At 54.2% G+C, this 18,187-nt stretch overlaps 1 protein-coding gene and 1 non-coding gene across 2 annotated transcripts; one reads left to right on the top strand and one right to left on the bottom strand.

The window, feature by feature from the left end:
- Positions 1-220: 220 nt before the first annotated feature.
- CEACAM19 (CEA cell adhesion molecule 19) lies at positions 221-17,922 on the top strand. Its single transcript, XM_058707122.1, is given in 9 exon segments — positions 221-461; positions 1,367-1,735; positions 11,907-12,057; positions 14,728-14,811; positions 15,335-15,376; positions 15,378-15,442; positions 16,088-16,173; positions 16,642-16,674; positions 17,104-17,922. Coding segments are annotated over 9 exon segments (939 nt in total). The 5' UTR covers positions 221-406; the 3' UTR covers positions 17,158-17,922.
- On the bottom strand, positions 754-940 carry LOC131500510 (small Cajal body-specific RNA 16). The gene has a single exon (XR_009256325.1). It is a non-coding gene; the product is annotated as a small Cajal body-specific RNA 16 (non-coding RNA).
- Positions 17,923-18,187: the final 265 nt, after the last annotated feature.

Here is an 18,187-nt window from a genome sequence, read left to right as displayed (position 1 = left end):
GCCTCCTCCCTTGAGCCTCAGTTTCCTCCTCTGTGAAATGGGCACAGTTATGCATGGGGGATGTTGGATGAGGGGGTTATGTTGGGGCTACATGCGGGGAGCTGCCTGGCCCGGGGAGATTGCTCAGTCACACTGGGTGGGGAGAAGAGAGCGGTTGGAGGGGATCAAGGGAGGAGTCCTGGGAAGCCCCAGGAGGCTCCCCAGGCACCCTGGAAAACTGGTTCAACCAGTGTCGGCAGCCATCCCAGGGAGCACGGGTGAAGGCTCCGGAGCCTGCGGAAAGGGGGTGCTGGGGCTTGGTCAGCCTCGGCCATGTCTGGGGGGCACGCCCAGGACCCCCACTGAGCTGGCCCACTTCTGTCAGCTGAGTGCCCACTGAGTGCCCGCAGCGGCCCCCGCCACCAAGATGGCAAGTCCTGAGGGGGCCCAACGCCACTTCTCAAAGGGCCTCCTGCTCTCAGGTAAGGAGGAGACGCACCCCAGGGCTGAGGGGGGAAGGCAGGACTCAGCCCAGGGGCTGAGGTTTCCTCTTAGAAGAAGGGAAGGATGGTCAAGGAAGACAACATTATTAAGAGTAAGATCGGGGAGGGCTGGGGAGGATGGTGAACTGTAGAATCACACCCCATCCCTAATTTTAACTATGGAACTTTCTAGAATGTCAGGACCACGAGGACAGGTATTTTGTTTGTCTGTTTGGGGGCTGGCGAGAGGGGGTTGTGTGTGTGTGTGTGTGTGTGTGTGTGTGTGTGTTCGTCCTATTTGCAGTATCACACGTGATCATCAAACTGCGGCTAGAATGTTCACGCCCATTATTGCAAATTCAAACCCCAGAAAAAAACTGTTGCTGGTAATTTACTGAGGTCAGGATCGGACTGCCTGGTACAAGGCTGTACCCACAACCGGGCAGGTTCAGCAACACGGGAGCCTTTCCCCGGACCGTCATGGGGACAGGAATTAATCTGTATTTGTTTCTGTGCTGTATCCCCTGTGCCTAGAAATCTAGAGAATTTTAGACATAGCGTATATAATTGGTACTATGACATAACTAATATGTATGTCCGTAAGTATTGGTTAGATGAATGAATGAATGAATGAATGAATTCAGAGAGTCCATGAGTTTAGAAGCAGACCACATAGCACCTTAGGGCAGAAAAATCTGCTGGGCCAATGGGATAAGAAACCTGGGGCTTTCATATCTGGGTTCCCACTCCTGACCCCGGGGCAGACATCACTAATCAACCCCAGCCCTGCTTCCCCTGAACACCATTCAGAATCCTTGTCCCCAGATGAGGACACAGAGGGAGGAAAATGCTATGATCTCTGCCCAACACCTCTGATGTCAGCCACCCCTGTAACCCCCCTGCAGCCTCAATCCTGGCCCTCTGGGTCCCCCAAGGCTCCCGGGCTGCCCTCCGCATCCAGAAGATTCCAGAGCATCCTCAAAAGAACCAGGACCTGCTCCTGTCTGTCCAGGGCATCCCAGACACCTTTCAGGACTTCAACTGGTACCTGGGGGAGGAGGCCCACGGTGGCACGATGCTCTTCACCTACATCCCCGAGCTTCAGCGGCCCCAGAGGGACGGCAGTGCCATGGGGCAGCGTGACATCGTTGGCTTCCCCAATGGCTCCATGCTGCTGCATCGGGCCCAGCCCACCGACAGCGGCACCTACCAGGTAGCTGTCACCATCAATCCTGCCTGGACCATGAGGGCCAAGACCAAGGTCCAGGTGGAGGGTGAGTGTTGCCCCGCCGAGCAAGGAAGTGGGGAGGCTAACGCGCCCTGACATCTCCCACGGCCAGGGTCTGTGCCCATACCGCCTCGTTTGGCTCTCTCCTTCACCCATTCAACGCCTACTGATTGAGCACCTACTGTGTGCCGGGCCCTGAACCTATCACTTAATCCTCACTGGTAAAATATCTATTGACCGCCTGCCTTGTGCCAGACCCCGAGCCGGGCCCTGGGGAACGCACCGTCTCTTTTACCGCTCCCACGCCTTCCCTAATAGGATATTTATTGAGCTCCTACGGTGTACGTGGTCCTAAGGGAGCAATCCACTCGGGGCAAAGTGCGAGAGAGGGGGCGGTGGACAATGGCGATGGCCAGCAATTCCTGGGCACTCGTCACTTGGGCACACGTACGCAAGAGCATAGCCTCCCGACCTGGGCCCTGTTAACATTTTGGACCGGCTGAGTCTTTGTAGGACAGGGCTGTTCTGCGCGCCGTAGGATATTCAGAGACTTCCCCGGCCTCTACCCACTAGATGCCAGGAGGCTTCCTCCAGCTGTGACCACCAGAATTGCCCGCCGACAATGCCAAACGTCACCCCTGATTGAGAACCACTGCTCGATATTAACTCATTTGTGTCTTTAAAAAAAAAAAAGATACAGCCCCCTGGCTGGCTCAGCTGGAAGAGCATGTAACTCTTTTGGTCTCGGGGTTGTGAGTGTGAACCCCACGTTGGGTGTAGAGATTCCTTGAAAATAAATAAGTCAACTTTAAATTTTAATTTACGTTAAAACCCCCCGTGTAATGTCCTACACCAGTTACATCTCAAAAGCGCCGGGGGGAAAAAAAAGAACTTCTCAGCCCCCCCCCCCCCCAGGCCGACTTGGTCATTAACCATCTGTGTCCCCAGAGGACTCTGATCACGCCATTACTTCTGTGATTTTCATAACGTCCTCTGACTTATCACGTTGCAAACGTGTCTCACTAGGATGGAATTTTCTTCAGAGTGAGAGAGCGAGAACATAGTGGTCCTTGAATCGTCCAAATTCTACCACAGTGCGGGGCGAGGTGGGGGGGGGAGGACACAATGGATTCTCAGTTAATGTTTGGTGAATAAATAAATGAATGAAAACTTTCTAGGCCAAAAACTCCACGAGGCAGGCACGATTTTTGTTTCCACTTTACAGATGGGGAAACTGAGGCACAGACCACGGTAGAGTTGGGACTTGATCCCACAAAGTCATAATGCCAGAGTCTGGGAGCTTAGCCATTTCCTCCCAGAGAAGAGAAAGAAAGAAAACCTCCTCACCTCCATGCATATGTGGGAGGCGATAATGAGCACGGAAATGATAAATGAAGGCCATATTTCAGAGACATTAATATCAGTGCTAACTTTATTTGGTGCTTATCACATGCTTGCTTTATGTATAAGTCATTGAATCCTCACTGCAGGCCTGTGAGTGGGAAATATCATCAGACTCATTTTACAGATGAGGCAATTGAGGGGCAGAGAGATTATGATTTACCCAGTAAAAAAAAAAAAAAAAAAAAAAAAAAGATTAAACAGGATGATGTAATCTGGGACGGGAGGTCATCAGGTAAGCTTGCTGAAGCAGTGACATTTGAGCAGAAGGAAGGAAAGGAGCCCTGCAGATTTCTGAGGGACAGAAGAGGCAACAGCAAGTGCAAAGGCCCTGAGGCAAGTCTAGCCTGGTGTGTTGAAAGCACATAGACAGAAGGATGCCGTCGCCATAAGGCAGTGTGCGAGTTGGGTGTTAGGGGTCGAGGCCTGAGAGGCACACAGGGGCTGGGCTTGTTGGCCGCGGGGAGAATGAGAGAAGCCACTAGAGGGTATTAAACAGAGGAGTGATCTGATACCCAGTTTACCCCACCCATGGTTAAATCTCCATTGTATTCAGAAGGAAGCTGAGGCTCAGGCGGTTTAAGGCATGTCCCCAATATTAGCTTCAGGGCTGGGATTCGAATGCACGGCTGCCTCAGGAGATGCCGACTGCTCATTCACTGGTTCCTTCAGCAAAGATTCCCCCACGAGGCTCTGCCCCAAGGCCGCCTCTGCATCTGGACTGCCCTGATCAGAGCTAGGACACAGTGGAGACTGAGACAGCCCTGACCCTGCCCTCCCGGGGCTCACAGCCCAGCCCAGCGGGGGACACAGATAATAACTAATAATCACACACACAAAAAACAGGTCATCAGGAACAGTGCAGGGACCGCGAAGGAAAAGTCACACACGGGGATGATGAAATTATAAGTAGCAGTAGTAGGGGGTTACCCCGGAAAGGTGCTCCTTCAACAACGCTTGATCATTACTGATAATTCTAAGTCAAGGGGAAAGGAGCTTTGGGAGATGTTCGGGTCTGTGCAAAGGGCCAGTGGCAAGAAGCTGTGGGATTCATGCACTGAGCAGGCAGGAGGCCAGCACGCCTGAGGCAGGAGAGCAGGAGGGACACCCTAGGCCAACGCTGGGGGGTGTTTTCAAGCCCAGGCGCAGGTTGTAAGGACAGAAGCTCTCTGCCAATGACTCACAGTGTAGGGAGCCTTGTAGAACCCCGGAGGAAGCCCCTGGAATGTCGGCCCTGGGAGGCCTGGGTTCACAGCTGTCTCCTGGGAGCCTAGAACGGGGCCAGACACACTGTTGAATAAATGAATGGGTGGGGAGCCCCGCAGAGCTGATGGGAAATAGAAGTTGTCGGAAAGGCAAGGGCTCCCTTCTCCTCCAGGGGGCGCCACCTCTGACCGCCTCTTGTCTTCATGGCTGGGGATTTCTGCCAGACCTCAAACCGGGTGTCAGCCCAGGCTTCTTTGCATATTTTGAATCTCTTCTTCCAAAAGGCAGAGATGGAAAGGAAGAGAGCTGGGGCGCCTGGGTGGCTCAGTTGGTTAAGCGTCCGACTTCGGCTCAGGTCATCATCTTACGGTTCGTGGGTTCGAGCCCCGCACCGTGCTCTGTACGGACAGCTCAGAGCCTGGAGCCTGCTTCGGATTCTGTGTCCCCCTCTCTTTCTGTCCATCCCCCGCTCGCCCTCTGTCTCTCAAAAATAAATAAGCATTAAAAAAGAGAGAGCTGAAGAGACAGAGAGACAGAGACAGAATCTGGCTGATCCAGCCTGGCCTGGGGTTTCCTTCCCCTTGAGTGAAGGCTCTACCCCCTTGTCCAAGGGGCTGGGATCAAGGAGAACAAACAAGATGGGAAGTCAGAGGCCTGGGGATCAGGACTGCACAGATGATCAAGGACTCGACACCTGCTCTCCTCATAATAATCATAATATGAATCTATTGTTTTGTTCACCATGAATCCCCTAGGGCAGAGCAGTGCTTAGCACACAGTAGGTACTTCGTAAGTATTTGTAGCTCCGCCTCTCGTCTCTGAGCACTTACTGGATGCCGGGTACCTCTAAGCCAAGTCCTTTGCTGACCTCGCTTCATTCCGTTCCCACAAGAACTGGCATGATCCTCATTTTACAGAGAGGCGAACGCCCCCCCCCCCCCCACCACCACCACGCGGCTGGGAAAGGCAGGAAACCGAGGCCCCAGCTGGGTCCGAGTTCATGTCCCTGGCCCTCTGCCACCTGGTTCTTTCTCAGCCCCAGTGGAAGCCACTCCCCTGTGGGAAATGCCAGAGGGCTGAGCCCAGGGAACAGGAAGGAGAGCCCTTAGGCCAAAGGAAGAGCAAAGGAAAAAGACGGAGGTAACGAGGCACGGGCTTGGGCGTGTCCTCAGGGCAGGACGGGTCTCCTCGGCAGCCAGGGCTTTTATACGACGACAGCGGTGGCCCTAAATCCAACCCCTGGGTGGGGGACGTGGTAGGGAGCTCTTCCTGAGTTCCGGGCAATCCCCACACTTTATCTCCCTTAATCATGAAGGAATTTGTGTGCCTTTAGTGGCTGGAAAGGGGCTTAACACAGGCTGCTGCGGGCTTGCAGAACCCCCAGGAGGCCGAGAACCAGAAACAAGGTGCAATCTACTTAGGGAACTCTCCAGCCAGAGCAAGCCCGCAGTGTCAGCCCGGGGCCCAGAACCCCTGCCTGGGGGGGGGGGGGGGGGGGGGGGGGGACTGGCAGGCTGCATTCATTCACTCACGCTTGCATTCATTCATGCATTCAACAAGCATCTATTGGACCCCTCCTGCGCTCCAGGAACTGAGCGTACAAAAGGAACGGACAGAGAGCTCCGTGCTGGGGGGGTGGCGTTTATATGTGGGTGGGCGTGTCCCTGAGCCCGGAGCCTGGGTCACGTGACCGTGCCCACGCGATAAAAAAGGCTAAGGAAGTGAGTCTCGGGCAGAACTCCCCAAGTGGAGGACTCACAGGCTCAGGGCAGCCTGTGACAGCACAAGAAAGGCCCAGGGCACGGAGGTCCTATAGCTGTCCCCAGTGTACGGATGAGGAAACAGAGGCTCGGCGAGATGAAGTCAGTTGCTCGAGATCCAGCAGCCGTTAAGCAGCCTAACCCAGGCTCAAAAGCCAGAGGGGGATCACGGTCGTTTACAGCTGGTGTCTGTTCCCCCGTAAATCTAGTCGTGGGGGCTTGGGACCTTCAAGCAACCTTGCACGGGTTCCTCGAAGCCTTCCGGGCCCTCTGACGCCCGAAGCAGTAAACTACAGAGCCCAGCTCCCCTTCACTGAACACGCGCAGAGTGTTTCACACGCATTTACCCTTTGTGTCCTCCCAGCCACGGCACGACGATCCCCATTATACAGATGGAGAAATGGAGGCACAGAGAGTTTAAGTAACTTCCCCCAGGTCACCCAGCTAAGGAGCAGCAGACGCAAGACTTGAACCCAGGCTGGCGGGCTCTGGAGCCCACACTTTTATGACTTGATTCTGCCTCATCATTAACTACCACCATCGAGGGCTAAGTGGATGGTGTCACGGGTTTCATACTCACCGGCAGTACTCCCCTTTCGTCAAACGGCCGAACCTTTCAGAGCCTCTGGTCCCCAAATGTCTGTAAAGCGGGGGCAATTACACCTCCCACCATGGGTCGCGGTGAGGACTGGTTGGCAAATCCATGCGAAGCTGCTGCTTTCGAGGCTGTGGAAATCAGCAAAGAATGAGACCAGTGAGAAAAGCAAAGGCTATTTATTCGGAGTTCGCTCTAGCGAGGGAGTCAGCCACTCTCGTTTGCATTTGGGCAGAGGCTCAAAGACAGGCAGAGGGGGGTGGGAAAGCTTCGTGGTGGAAAAAAGAGAAGGCTTCAGCTGTGCCCTGATTGGAGGCCGTTGGTCTGGGGAACCTAGAAGGCGATTGGTTAGGCTGCGTATTTGGCTTTCTCTGATTGGTCCGAAGTTAGAAGCAGGGACGAACCTTAGGGAAGCTGTTGATTGTTAATCAAGTCCCGGCCATTTAAGGCCCATTCTTGCAGAAGTGGCTGTTTGTGGTCCTGGATGGTCACTGGAGATAGCAATCCTGTTTCCTTTAAGTCTGACCCAAAGCAGGCTGGCTTCCTGGGCTGTTTATAAGAGGGTCGGTTTTCTAGGCAGCGCACTGCAGGCTGTGGGTCAAAATTCTATTTTTATATATGGTCTGGCTGTTGTCCACTTGTGTGATGGCCTCTCAAAGCACTTTTTTCAGATGTATTTGTATCTAATCAAAGATACATATGGAGGGGCGCCTGGATGGTTCAGTCGGTTGAGCATCTGACTCTTGATTTCAGCTCAGGTTATGATCCCAGAGTCATGGAATCAAGTCCCGTGTCAGGCTCTTCGCTGGGCACGGAGCCTGCTTAAGATTCTCTCTCTCTCTCCCTCTCTCTGTCTCAAAAAGATACACATGGATAAATACAATCCATGGAAGAAGGCTCTGATGATGCTCTGTTAAAGAACAGAGTATAGATGGTCCCAGTGACCAGGAAAGAGAAAAACCAAAAAGCAAACTTTGGAAAGAAGTTCCTGGAACAGTTCCTGGAATTGTTGCTTCCTGGAAGAAGAAACAGAATGTGGGGCTCTGTTCCAGTTAAGAACCACCACCATTGTATTGTGTTCACGAGTCCCGGGGATCAGGAATTCAGACAAGGCGCGGCAGGGAGGGCCTGTCCGCTTCATGATGTCTGGGGCCTCGGATGAGAAGACTCAAAGGCTGAGAGGTTGGCTCAAACGCTGGAGGCTGGAATCATCCAGAAGCATCTTCACTCACATGTGTGGAGGCTCATCCGGGCTGTCAGCTGGAAACTTAGCTGGGACCATCCACCAGATCACTGTTGTGTGGTGTCCCCAGTGTCACTGCTCAGGCTCCCTCACAACATGGAGGCTGGGTTCTTAGGGAGAACAAACAGAGAGCAGGTGTTCCAAAAGACCAAGGCAGAAGCTCCATGGCTTCTTCTGACCTAGCCTGGGGAGTCACACAGCATCATTTACATTGTATTCTTTTGATTACAAGCAAGCCACTAAGATTAGCGAAGATTCGAGGGAGGGGCATTAGACCCTTCTCCTACGTAAAAGAATGGCAAGTTCACACCACAGCAGAGATCCTGTCGCAATCAACTTGGAAAAATACAGGGATTCACAGCCTCCCTCTTTGCAAGCTCACCGTCTATAGTAAAAGGCAGAAAATATAGCAAGTTATAAAAAGAGGACGCTCAGTCACGTGAATCAGGCAGGGTTCTTGCTACAGCAACAGAAACTGCTTCGAGCTGATTTAAGCAGCAAAGAAATAGATGAAAGGATCCTGAACAGCTCAAAGATCTTCCAGGAGGGCAGGGAACGGAGCTTGGGAGGTGTTGCATGTTGAATGATGTCGCCTCAAAAAGACGCTAAGTCCGAACCCTCAGGACATCAGAATATAACCTTATTTAGAAATAGCATCTTATAGAGGTAATTGAGTTAAAATGAGGCCACCAGGCTCCGCCCTAATCGGATACGTCTGGTGTCCTTATGAAATGGGGAAATTCATGGGGTGCCTAGGTGGCTCAGTCGGTTAAGCATTTGACTTTGGCTCAGGTCATGATCTCATGATCCGTGGGTTCGAGCCCCGCATGGGGCTCTGGGCTGACAGCTCAGAGCCTGGAGCCAGCTTGGGATTCTATCTCCTCCTCTCTCTGCCCCTCCCCTGCTCATGCTCTGTCTCTCTCTGTCTCTCAAAAGTGAATAAACGTTTGGTTGTTTGTTTTTTTTTATTTTTTTTTTAAGACAAAGCAAACAATGAGGCGTGGCTTTTAAAAAATGGAGAAATTCGGACCCAGAATTTTGCATGTGAAATTGCCCAGCGTGGGGCGCCTGGGTGGCTCAGTCGGTTGAGCGTCCGACTTCGGCTCAGGTCACGATCTCGCGGTCCGTGAGTTCGAGCCCCACGTCAGGCTCTGGGCTGATGGCCCAGAGCCTGGAGCCTGCTTCCGATTCTGTGTCTCCCTCTCTCTCTGCCCCTCCCCCGTTCATGCTCTGTCTGTCTCTGTCTCAAAAATAAATAAATGTTAAAAAAAAAAAATTTTTTTTTTTAAAAATTGCCCAGCGTTCCAACATCAGCAACAATGATCAACACAGTGCTCTAAGGCATGTTTCAATGAGCTGCCGGTGCATGGAGGCTTTAAAGGAGGCTGGAAAATGTCTTTGTTTGGGGGAGACCTCCGCCTAGCTAAAGCTCAGGGTTCTCTTTCCCAGGGAGGACACATGACCGATGCCTTCAGGGTAGCAAAATGACTCCAGGGTCCCCAAGCCTCAAGACCCACAGCTTCCAGAAGAAGGGATCCCTTCCCCACCCCTATTCTGAACCACACCCCTTCGCCTCATTCTGATTGGACCAACGGGAACCAATCACGAAGACCAAAGGAATGCGGAGCGCTGATTGGCTTACGGCTGAACTGTTCCTGCCGCTTGCGCGCGCGACAAGGGACGGGATATCCCCAGGGAACGCACTGCAGGGGTGGAGGTGAAACAGGAAAGGAATCGATTTCGGTGAGGCCGACACCGGGGAGACAGCGGACTGGCATCTCAGACACGGTCTCCAAAGTGCCGAAAACACTTCTAGGTTTCTATAAGGAAAATGTGGGCGAAGGGCAGTGGGTACACGCAGATGGGCAGCCAAGGTCAGGGCCATCGGTGCCTCGGGGTCAGTCACAGGGGCCTTGCTGGCTCGGGGCAGTTCCTACTGCTTGAGGGGGTAGTTCCGGTTCCCATCACAGGATGCCTCGCATGCAGGGTCTGTTGCCCGAGTTAAGAGTCAAGCTCTGTTGCCCCGAGTTAAGAGTCAAGCTGGAAAGAGGAATTTCGTCTATTAGCAAGTACAGCCTGAGGTCAGAAGGGAGGTAGTGGGAGCTCTCTTTCATGTCCAGGCTGCCAGCCTGAATCAACTCGTCGCATGATGAAGCGAGTAAGCTATGAAGGAAATGCCTATCAAGAGTCTCCTTGGCCTGGGATTGTCAGAAAAGACTTCCGGAGGGGGCTGGGAATGGTAAATTAAGCAGGACCTCTGTATAGCGCATGGAGAAGAGTGTGCCAAGCGGAGGGAACAGCCTGGGCAAAGGCTGGGCAGGCCAGAGTGTGAGGAAAGGAGCCGGGGGTGACGGGACTGCGTGGGTGGAGCCAGGAGCAGGGGCCCTGGATGCTGCAAGAAGACTGGGCAACAAGGTTGGGGTAGGGAGGACAGGAACTGGGAGGCTGCTTGAGTCAGCCAATGGTGGGGGGAGGGGAGGGCTGGGCCCCACCTCCCTAGTCACTCAGCGGAGCCACTGAATTTCCACATGCTGTTGTGGGGATTCAAAAAGGTAGAAGGTAAAATAATAATAATAATAATAATAATAATAAAACAAAAAGGTAGAAGGTGGGGGCACCTGGCTGGCTCAATCCATAGAGCATGCGACTCTTGATGTCAGGGTTGTGAGTTCAAGCCCCATGTTGGGTGTGGAGCCTACTTGAAAAAAAAAAAAGAATTTTTTTAAAAAAAGGGAGAAGGTGCAAAAGTTGCTGACGCCGTGCCTGGAAGACGGACTGTCTTCTCTCCTCTGCCCAAATGCAACCCCTCTGGGCCTTGGTGTGCACAGCTGTAAAATGGGCCTGACTTAGCCACCTCCCTGGGCTGTGGGGGCAACGACCATATGTGCCGAGACAGGAACTATCCTCTTCCTCCCAGTGAGAAGATTACATTTGAAAAATGGGCTTTGGACACTTGGAACAGATCAACTTTCAGGGAAATGGATGAAATCAGCCAATATTGATGGATTTAGTTACGCAAATATATACAACGGCACCCTAGTCTGTTTGGAAATAACAGTCCTCACTCGCACTGAGCCTGAAACAGTTGATTCCCACCCTTCAGGGGCTCCTGGGACACGGGTGCCTTTTTGGAAGCCACACAGAGTGGTCATTAGGAGCTCAGGTGGCCCAGGGGTAATCCCAGCACTGCACCTACTGTGAGCCATCAGGCAGGTTAGTACGCCTCTCTGTGCCTCGGTTTCCTCCTCTTGAAAATGGCACAGAGTCTACTTTGCTGGAAAATTGAAAGAGCAGTGTGTGTGTGTGTGTGTGTGTGTGTGTGTGTGAACTCATTCAGTCTTCACAACAACCCCACAAGGTAGATATTCTTCTTATCCCCAATTTCATAGATTGGGAGAGGCACGGAAGGTTGAGTAATCTGCCCAGGGACTTGAACCCCAGCATTCTGACCTCAGAGTCTGCGAGCTTAGATGCCAAGAAGGGCTGGGACATAGCAGGTGCTCAGCTTGATATTAAAGGCTGGAGATCCTCGTGGGGGTGGGGGGTGGGGGGTGAGAAGTCAGGCAGGCTTCGTCCCAAACCTGGCAGCTAGTGTTTGAGAACCCTGTGAGTCGAGACCCTATGTCCCCGACAAAACATAGCCCAGAACCTCCTCCTGGGGGTGTCATCAACTGAGGCAAGAAAAAGCAGGTCGGTGGGGTGGGGTGAGGTGGGGGGAGTGTGTCCGGAGGTTTCTGATGTGCCGAGGATTGTAGGAAATCTCAGGGAAGCAGAGATTTCGAGGAGGGGAGAGCCGAGGGGTTGCATCTGGGGAGGCTGAGTTTTATGTGCAGCAGAATCAATCAGAGAGTCAGATGCTCAGCTCTGGAAAGCGGGAGAAAGCTCTGGGCTGGGAAAATGAAATGGTATCGGTGCTCTACAGACAGTCACTGATGCAGGGGTGAGGGGAGGGGGGGGGGGACGCCCTCCCAGGACATCTCACAGGCCTCTTGCTCTCTCCCATACCCCTCAGAAAAGCATAAGGAGCTGCCCATTACACACCTGCCCATGAGTGCTGGGATCATGGTTGCCATCATCATTGGATCCCTTGTCGCTGGGGCCCTCTTCATCGGGAGCATTGCCCATCTCCTGTTAACAAGAAGCTGGAGGGGCCAGAGCCACAGGTACAGGGGCCCCAGGCCTCTCTCTCCTTCCCTCTGTCTTCTTCCCCATCCCTTGGGTCCCACTGGTTGATCCTTCCATGAGTCACGTCATCTGGCACATACACAATCTCATCAAACCTCGGAACTCTTGAGGCGAAAAGGATCTTTCTAGCCTGTACGAGATAGGCGTCTGCACTCCCAGGGACAGAAACCCTACCTCTGAACGGGCTTACAAAAAATTAGAAAGTTGTTTTTTTTTTTTTTTCCTCCATGAGCTTCAGGTATGGCTGGATCCAGAGGCCCGATTTTGTCAAGAGACTTCTCCATACACCTCTCAACTCCGCTTTTCTCTGTGGTGGCTTCATTCACAGGCAGGCCCTCCCCTTGCGCAGTGTGACGAGACAGCTCCCGGTGGCTCCAGGCTTATATCCCACCAACTGGGCCACCACAGCAAGCAGACCACACCTTGTCCCTAACACTTCCAACCAAAGCCTCAGGGCTGCTTCTCACTGGCTTAACTTAAATCACATGTCCTGGGGCGCCTGGGTGGCGCAGTCGGTTAAGCGTCCGACTTCAGCCAGGTCACGATCTCGCGGTCCGTGAGTTCGAGCCCCGCGTCAGGCTCTGGGCTGATGGCTCAGAGCCTGGAGCCTGTTTCCGATTCTGTGTCTCCCTCTCTCTCTGCCCCTCCCCCGTTCATGCTCTGTCTCTCTCTGTCCCAAAAATAAATAAAAAACGTTGGAAAAAAAAAAAATTAAAAAAAAAAAAATCACATGTCCTTGTGCAGACCAGCCGCTGTGGCCAGGTGCTAAAATACCCTGATTGGCCAAACTTGGGCTATTTGTGCGGCTCTGGAGCCAGAGACAGACCCAGCTCCACGTGACCAAATGGGCTCAGAGCGGGGAGGGGTCCCCTCCCCCAGAAAAAAACACACTTTATTGGCAAAGAAGCCGAGTGGATGGTGGGCAGGCAAAGGCATCAGGCGGTGCCTCCCTCTGCCCCCGGGGAGGGTGGGGAGGATGGAGAAGGGCCTGCTTTCCCAGGGGACTGTCTGTTTGTGAAAAATTCCTTCCTCATGAAATCAGCCTCTTGAGAACTTTCTCTCGTGACCTTGGTTCTGAGCTGCTTGCCGACGAGGAATTTCTCCACCCTTCCTAATATCCAGAAAATGAAGGCAGCCACTTTACCTCCTCGTCCTACTCTCCCTTAGGTGCTGTGGTCTCTGGTTCTTGATCCTTCTACTTGTCTTTCTCCCGACATGCTCCAATTTAGGGGCGGCGAACAGCTTTCGCCTCCCAGCTCAGTTGTGCTCAGTGAATCAGTCAACACACACCTGTTGAGGGCCTACTGGGTGCCCTAGAGAGCTTGGCGGAAAAGGAGTTGGAGGCCGCGCTGAGTTCCGTGGGAACGGATGCTGTGATCGATTAGTCATGTCTGCCACGGCTGGAAGGAGGGTATTAAAGGCACCTAAGTCATCCCTGCCAGGCCTCCTTCTTAGCTCACAGCTGGCACAAAAAGAGGTGATGTGGGTCCCTAATGCTCCTGGGGGCTTCCCGGGTGTAATCTGAAACCAGCCCCCAAACACAGAGCGGAGGGAGAGACTGAAGAAAGAGGCCACTCCCGGTCAGTAGGGACAGTTTCACGAAGCAAAGAAAACTTAGATACGAGGTTTGTCTGGGGCAGCAGCTAAGGAGGAGGTCCTAACTGGGCTCAGTCACGTCCACCGTGCAGGTGTCCTCAGCACCACATGCCATCTGAAGGCCATGTCCTGGGAGCAGAAAAGGCAGGTAGAACCCACATTCCCAGGACAGGAAAGGGGGCGAGGAGCCCCCGAAGGCCTGTGTCCAGCTCAGGGGTCAATCGGTGATCACATCTTTTTTTTTTTTTTTTTTTTTGTAATAACATTTACTTATTTTTGAGAGACAGAGAGAGAGATAGAGCACAAACAAGGGAGAGGCAGAGAGAGAGGGAGACACAGAATCCGAAGCAGGCTCCAGGCTCCAAGCTGCCAGCACAGAGCCCGACATGGGGCTCGAACTCACGGACCGTGAGATCATGACCTGAGCCGAAGTCGGAGGCTTAACCAACTGAGCCACGCAGGCGCCCCATCGAGCTACAGATTTAAACCATTGGCTTTCATTTTCCTCACTTTCTACTTAAGTCAAGTTTCATTACAATATGGCAGCTTGTGTCTCCTGCTTCCACTCCCACCCCCCTACCCCCACCCCAGTCTGTTCCCCATTCAGCAGCCAGAAAGATCCGGTGAAAATCAGTCAGTTTGGGTCCCTCAGAGTCAAGGCCAAAGTCCTCACCATGGACACAAGACCTAGCTTGACCCACTAACCCCCTCTAACCTCCCCTCTTCCCCCTCTCCCCCTTACACTCTCTGCCCCAGCCACACCCCTGTCTTTGCTGTTCCTTTGCTATTCCTGCTCCTGCCTCAGGGCCTTTGCACAAGCTGTTAGAACTCTCTTCCCATGATTTCTGCATAGCTGATTCCCTTGCCTGCATCAGGCCTTTTCTCAAATGTCACCCTCTCAGTGAGGCTCCCCACACCATCCTATTTGAAACTGCACGCACACCCCCTCTACCCTCTACCCCTTTCCACCTTCATTTTCCTTCATAGCACTTTTCACTCCCTGACCTTCCACTGTCAGTCACTTATATGACTTCTCTCTCTCTCCCCACTAGAATGCCTGCTCCAGGAGGCCAGGGGTCCTTGTCGGTCTTGTTCCCAGCTGTGTCCCCAGTGGCTTCAACGGGGCCCAGCCCACGGTCTGTGTTCTGTAAATATTTGTTCAGTGAGTTGATGAATTTGCTGCAATGATGTCGAGTGTATTTTTTTTTATTTTTTTAAAGCTTATTTATTTATTTTGAGGGAGAAAGAGAGAAGGAGGGAGAGAGAATGAGCGGGAGAGGGGCAGAGAGAGAGAGAAAATCCCAAGCAGGCTCCATGCGGTCAGAGTGGAGCCCGACGGCAGGGCTTGATCCCACCAACAGTGAGATCATGACCTGAGCCAAAATCAAGAGCCGGATGCTTAACTGACTGAGCCCCCCCGGGGCACCCTCAAGTGTGTTTTTTAAATAAGGGTATCCAGGGGCGCCTGGATTTAGATGGTCTGTATGAATAGTGGCATCGGTCGTTGGCACACAGTAGTGGCTGGGGAAACTGAGGAAGGGCTCTGTGGCTGGAGATTATGGGAGAAGGGGCAGGGAGGATGGGGCACGTCTTGTCCTGGCTCACTCTGAAGCAGGGACCAGACCATCTCTCTCTCTGATGGGCTGATGGGCTTTCCAGCTTCTCTGAGTCTCTCTCCGCCCACCTGAGCGCCCTAACACAGGCCCCCCTCCGTGTGTAGGACGACAACCACAGAGAAGCCAGAGGCGCAGCCCAACCACAATGCCGGTAAGCCGGAAGTCCCTCCTCTTCCAAAACTCTCACCCTGTCACTCCTCTCGTGCTCAAAGGCCCTCCATGGCTCCCCAGTGTCTGTAGGACGGGCTCAGCCTCCTTAACATGGCTCTCAAGACCCCCATACGCTGGTCCCCACCATCTTTCCTGGCTTCGTCTCCCACATATAACATTCCCAGCCTCAAAAAGAAAGCAATAAAAAACAGACTATATATATATATATATATATATATATATATATATATATATATAATGCAGACAGGCCAAACATATCATCGCCCTTCAAGCACGAGGCTGTTTCCACCAGGCCTCTGCACCTACTCACTCTTGCTTTTGCGTAGCTCTCTCTTCAGTCTCAGACGTCCCCTCCTCCAGGAAGCCCACCTTGACCCACCTCCAGGAGCCCTGGGCTCCGCCACTCACCCTACCCACTCTGGGGACAGACCTGGCTCCCCCACCAGACTGTGAGCCCCAGGAGGGCAGGGCCAGCACTGCCTCGGTCACCGCTGTGTCCCCAGCACCGGGCTGGGCAAGAAGAGGGCTTTGCACAAATGTTGGCCCAACGAATGCATGCTGACAGCAGCCAGCACGGGCCTGTGGGCCACCTGTCAGCCGGTTCCTCCCTTGTCCTCTGCTTCAGGTGACGAGAACATCTACGAAGTGATGCCATCTCCGACCCTCCTGGTGTCCCCCCTCGGTGACCCGGGGTCTGCGAACACCGCCATGGTGAGCCCCGCCCCCTCCCCCCAAAGCCCACCTGGTGCCTCCCCTGGGAGCCCGCTGTGGGGCCCGGCACCTTGTCCCACACAAGTCGCGTGGGAACGCGACTCTCTCTGGGATGCTCCCTGCTCTCGAGCCACCAGGAAAAGAGACCGGAAGGGACCCAACCTAAAGAGCCTTTGTCTCTGGGGCACGGAGGCTGGTGGGGGGACTTTATTTTCTCTGCCGCTTGGCTGTAGTTTCTACGTGGAGCAGATACTCCCCTTATTATCGGTGGGAAGGGCTGATAATAAGAAAAAGTGAACTGAACCAGAGCGGCAATTTCAAAAGCTGAAACGGAGAAGCTCAGAAGGGCAGGTGTGGACGGGAGGCCGAGCGCTAAAGGGGTCATGGACGTGCCACCGCCGGTGTCTGTCCTCACAGCAAAGGTCAAAGGTTGGAGGCGCCCGGCTCACCTGTGCTCTTCCCTTGCAGCCCCTGCCCCTGCCCGAGAACCACCACTATCAGGTGCGGAGCTGGCAAGCGGGAGGGGAGGGGAGGACGGCGGGGCGGGAGGGGCCCCCTCACCCACCGTCCACCTGCTCTCAGGGTCCGTAGTTGTACACGGTACAGCCTCTCCCCTCCTGGGGAGGCACTTTCCTCCCTCTTAGAAGGATTCCAAGGCTGTGAGTTTGCACAGGAGGAAATGAAGCCCAGAGAGGCAAGGGCGGTGCCCAGGGTCACACAGCAGGTCGGGGCCTGCGTCAGACCCCACCGCGGGGAGCCCGTTCTGGGCCTGCGCCCCAGCCCCTCTCTGTCCCCTCCTGTCCGCCCCTGGATCTCTGTGTCCCCGTGTGTCTGTGTGCATTTCTCTGCGTGTATCTCTCAGCCTCTGCCTGGCTCCCCCCTGACCCTGACCCCCCCACCCGCAACCCCCTTCTCTCCCTCCCCCACCAGGACCTGCTGAACCCCGACCCTGCTCCTTACTGCCAGCTCGTGCCAAGGCCCTGAAGGGGTCCCAGGGCCCTGGAAGGGCGACGGCCTCAGCCCTCCCCTGGGACCTGGCGCCCGCAGAAAAGCCGTACCAGAGACCCCACAGGACCAGGCCACCAGGGCCGTGGGGCCAACGAGGTGGACTCCAACGAAGACTTGGGCAGGTGTCCCGGGCGGGGGGCAAGAGATCATGATGAACCCGGTTCCTCTTGGACCCTCTGAGTATACAACCCACACTCAGTTCTGGTCCTTCCAGCAACCTGGCCTGGGCCACGTGCCTGTGAAAGACAGGCTTTCCTTGTCCCAACCCAAAGTACCCCCCCACACACTGGATACTTGGCGGGGGGGAGATACTTGCGGCTTGGGCCTGCCTCTAGCCAGACCTCACCGGCGCCTACTTGGCCGGGCTTCTGACCGTCAGCTCGCGACGCCCCACCCCTGCTCCCTGGTTGTCCTTGGAGCCCCTCGCCCCTTGGGACAAGGCAGCCCCCCACCACACAGGCCCCCTAGGATAAGGCACATGGCAGGGAGGGCTGGCCTCACGGGCTGTGACCCCAGACGACAGACCTGGTCAGTTACCGGGTAAGACCCCTTCCCTGCCCAGGCAGGGGCAGACCCCGCCCCTCTCCAGACTCGTCTTTCAGAACCCGTGGCCAATTTCTGCCCATTGCCCCCACCCCCGGCCCGAATCGTACCAAGGCCCTCTCTGCCCCCACCCAACCCCAGGCCCCAAATGTGGGCCCAGTCTGTAGCCCCTTAATTTATTCACTCACTCAGCAATAAGCAAGCACAGTTCTGGATCCTGCAGCTTTGGGAGGGAACAAAACAGACAATCCCTTCTGTTCCCCTAGAGGGGCGCTGTGGCAGGGGAGAGAGTCAACGAGTGAAGTAACACACGTGGTGTGTTGGATGGTGATGAGGCCACTGGGGAGATAAAGACAGAAGGGGGGCTGGGAGTATTGAGGGATTGGGATTTTACTTCTTGAGGGAGAGAGAGAGAGAGAGAGAGAGAGCGCATGTGCGTGCAAGTGAGGGAGGGGCAGAGGGA

This window comes from Neofelis nebulosa, chromosome 17 (genome assembly GCF_028018385.1).
Source record: "Neofelis nebulosa isolate mNeoNeb1 chromosome 17, mNeoNeb1.pri, whole genome shotgun sequence".
Lineage (NCBI taxonomy): Eukaryota > Metazoa > Chordata > Mammalia > Carnivora > Felidae > Neofelis > Neofelis nebulosa.
The sequence above is the reverse complement of the archived record's forward strand: the minus strand, read 5'-3'. Positions and strand labels throughout refer to the sequence as shown.